The 2,034-nt window shown below is 49.5% G+C and overlaps 1 protein-coding gene across 1 annotated transcript in view; it reads right to left on the reverse strand. All coding sequences in view use genetic code 11, as the record gives it.

Annotated features, from left to right (window-relative positions):
- Positions 1-63: 63 nt before the first annotated feature.
- Positions 64-2,034, reverse strand: part of EGR_09863 (hypothetical protein) — a gene marked incomplete at both ends in the record, with an annotated part of 7,158 nt that continues 5,187 nt past the window's right edge. Inside the window, 2 exons of the mRNA XM_024499112.1 lie at positions 64-74; positions 1,599-1,979. Coding sequence (XP_024346458.1) covers positions 64-74; positions 1,599-1,979 — 392 coding nt within the window. The remainder of the gene's footprint in view (positions 75-1,598; positions 1,980-2,034) is intronic.

Here is a 2,034-nt window from a genome sequence, read left to right on the forward strand (position 1 = left end):
AAATGTGACAGGCAGTGAAGGTCGTTTATTAACTGTTAAAAAAAGTGGGGAGAGTTTGGATGGTTAATGAAAAGCTGTTTCGATTAAACGCGAAATCATTTTAACCTCTGACCTTCCCGTCGGGGAGCGGGGGCGCTATTTATGCGAGGGGAGTTACAAATCGCCATTATCGGTGATGTGGGCGACCAACATTGGGGCATCTCTACTCGACGACACCAAAAGGATAGTCCGAACAAAGCCAGACCTGATCGGTTTAACTCTCTCTCTCTCTTAATTTCGGGGGCTTCGACACTGCACTGTACCTCCTCCACAGAGAGGCCTGGCATCCCATTCTCATACCAGTGACCCTAATCCGCACCCCGGCCCCCGCCTCCCACTGCTCCTCAACAATACACAATCTGCCCGCCTTTTTGGGGGGATGTACCCAGCCGCCGCTACAGCTCGATGCCACGAAAATCGTCAAAAGGAATGAAACCGTAGCCTTCACTGTCACACTGATGGGAAGAAGTACACTGCCACCGCGGTGGCAATATTTACCGTGGTAGGCAACATGTGCAGCCGATTGGCAGAAGTAGAGGGCATTCGGATTTGTCTTTAAGTGCCTTCACAGAGCGCGTAGGATGATGGAGAGAAGGCGGGAGAGCCAAAATCTCTCACGTGTTACATGAGTTCTCAAAAACGCCATTTAAACTCCACCTTATTCTGCTGTTTGATCACTTTTGCCTCAATTCGTACACAACGTAACCAGAATTTTGGTAAGTCGGTCTTCCACACCACGGATTCCCTCATTTCCCCTGTGTCTCATAAGGCGTAGCCTATAACACAGCGTTGCTTGGCTATTGCGTGGAGAAAAGGTGGAACTATACCGCGTGTGGCTGCAGCATGTCACCCGCAAAAAAAGTGGGCCAGCAAGCGTCACGACAGCAGCTTAGCAACTGATCACGCAAAGTTGGACAAATCCCAGCAACCAAATAAACAACCTGTTGAGTAGAAAAGCAACTGACTCCATCAACTTGCAATAAATAGTCTCCCATGGTTTTTTGGCCTACGTATGGATGGGACGCAGCTGCGGTGCAAGCCTCACGGCCCCGCCCCTATAGTAATATTTAAAGTACTTTCGAAATTGGAAGCTTTGCATCTTGAGGTGCTTCAAAAGGACTTGCATCTAAACGAGATTTCCATTAGGCCCTGAAAAATGCTTAAGGAGAGTGGAGGGAGGCTTTTTACTCTTATTTCCCACCTGTCAAATCCGCTTCCCATTTGGTTGGTAATCACCGCGAGAAGCAGTAGAGGAGTACGAAGGTTGAGGGGAGGCACAAACTGCCTCCGCTGGATGAGTTTTGACAGCAGAATAAGAAATTGACTTAAGCGTCTACGGAATTTTTTATTATATACCCACTAGTTGCATCATAGCAGGTAAATTAGTCCCTCTTAAGTGTTCTGCCTGGCAGAAAGAAACCCAGGGCTAACGAACTGATTCGTGTCGCCCGGAAATGCAGTGAATAATGCAGTGCTGAAGGGACTGGCGTGTGCCCCCTCGTAATTGCAGCTAGAAAGGCGATTAATCGAAAAAACTAGTCAATCCATCCACCACTCACGATTACGAAGCTTCACTTCGTCCCTTCTCCTCCAGTCATCTTTTGCCACCTCCTCGTCCTTCTCCTCATCGTCTATTCCTCCTAGTCCTAAATAGGCAAACCCCACAACCGGTGAACCCGGAGGCAGAGGTGGATAGAGGAGACCATCTCTCCACCCTCCCAACAAACCACTCCCAGCACTACCGCCATCACCCAAATCGCCGTCTTGAAATGTGAACGAGTAGAGTGGAGCGACAACAGTTGTAACAGCGCTGGAAGTGGGAGTGGCGGTGAAAACTGCCGACTCGAGGGAGAGGAGAAAGTGGTCGTTGTCGAGAGAGGAGGAGGAGTCCATTTCGTCCAATTCCTGTGGAGGTAAAGGGCAGATTTGGCCAAGGCTCACTAGGACGAGTAGCGACGCACGTCACTGGAGAGATGCAACATCAATTGGACAGCC

This window comes from Echinococcus granulosus (assembly GCF_000524195.1).
Source record: "Echinococcus granulosus chromosome Unknown EG_S00172, whole genome shotgun sequence".
Classification (NCBI taxonomy): Eukaryota; Metazoa; Platyhelminthes; class Cestoda; order Cyclophyllidea; family Taeniidae; genus Echinococcus; species Echinococcus granulosus.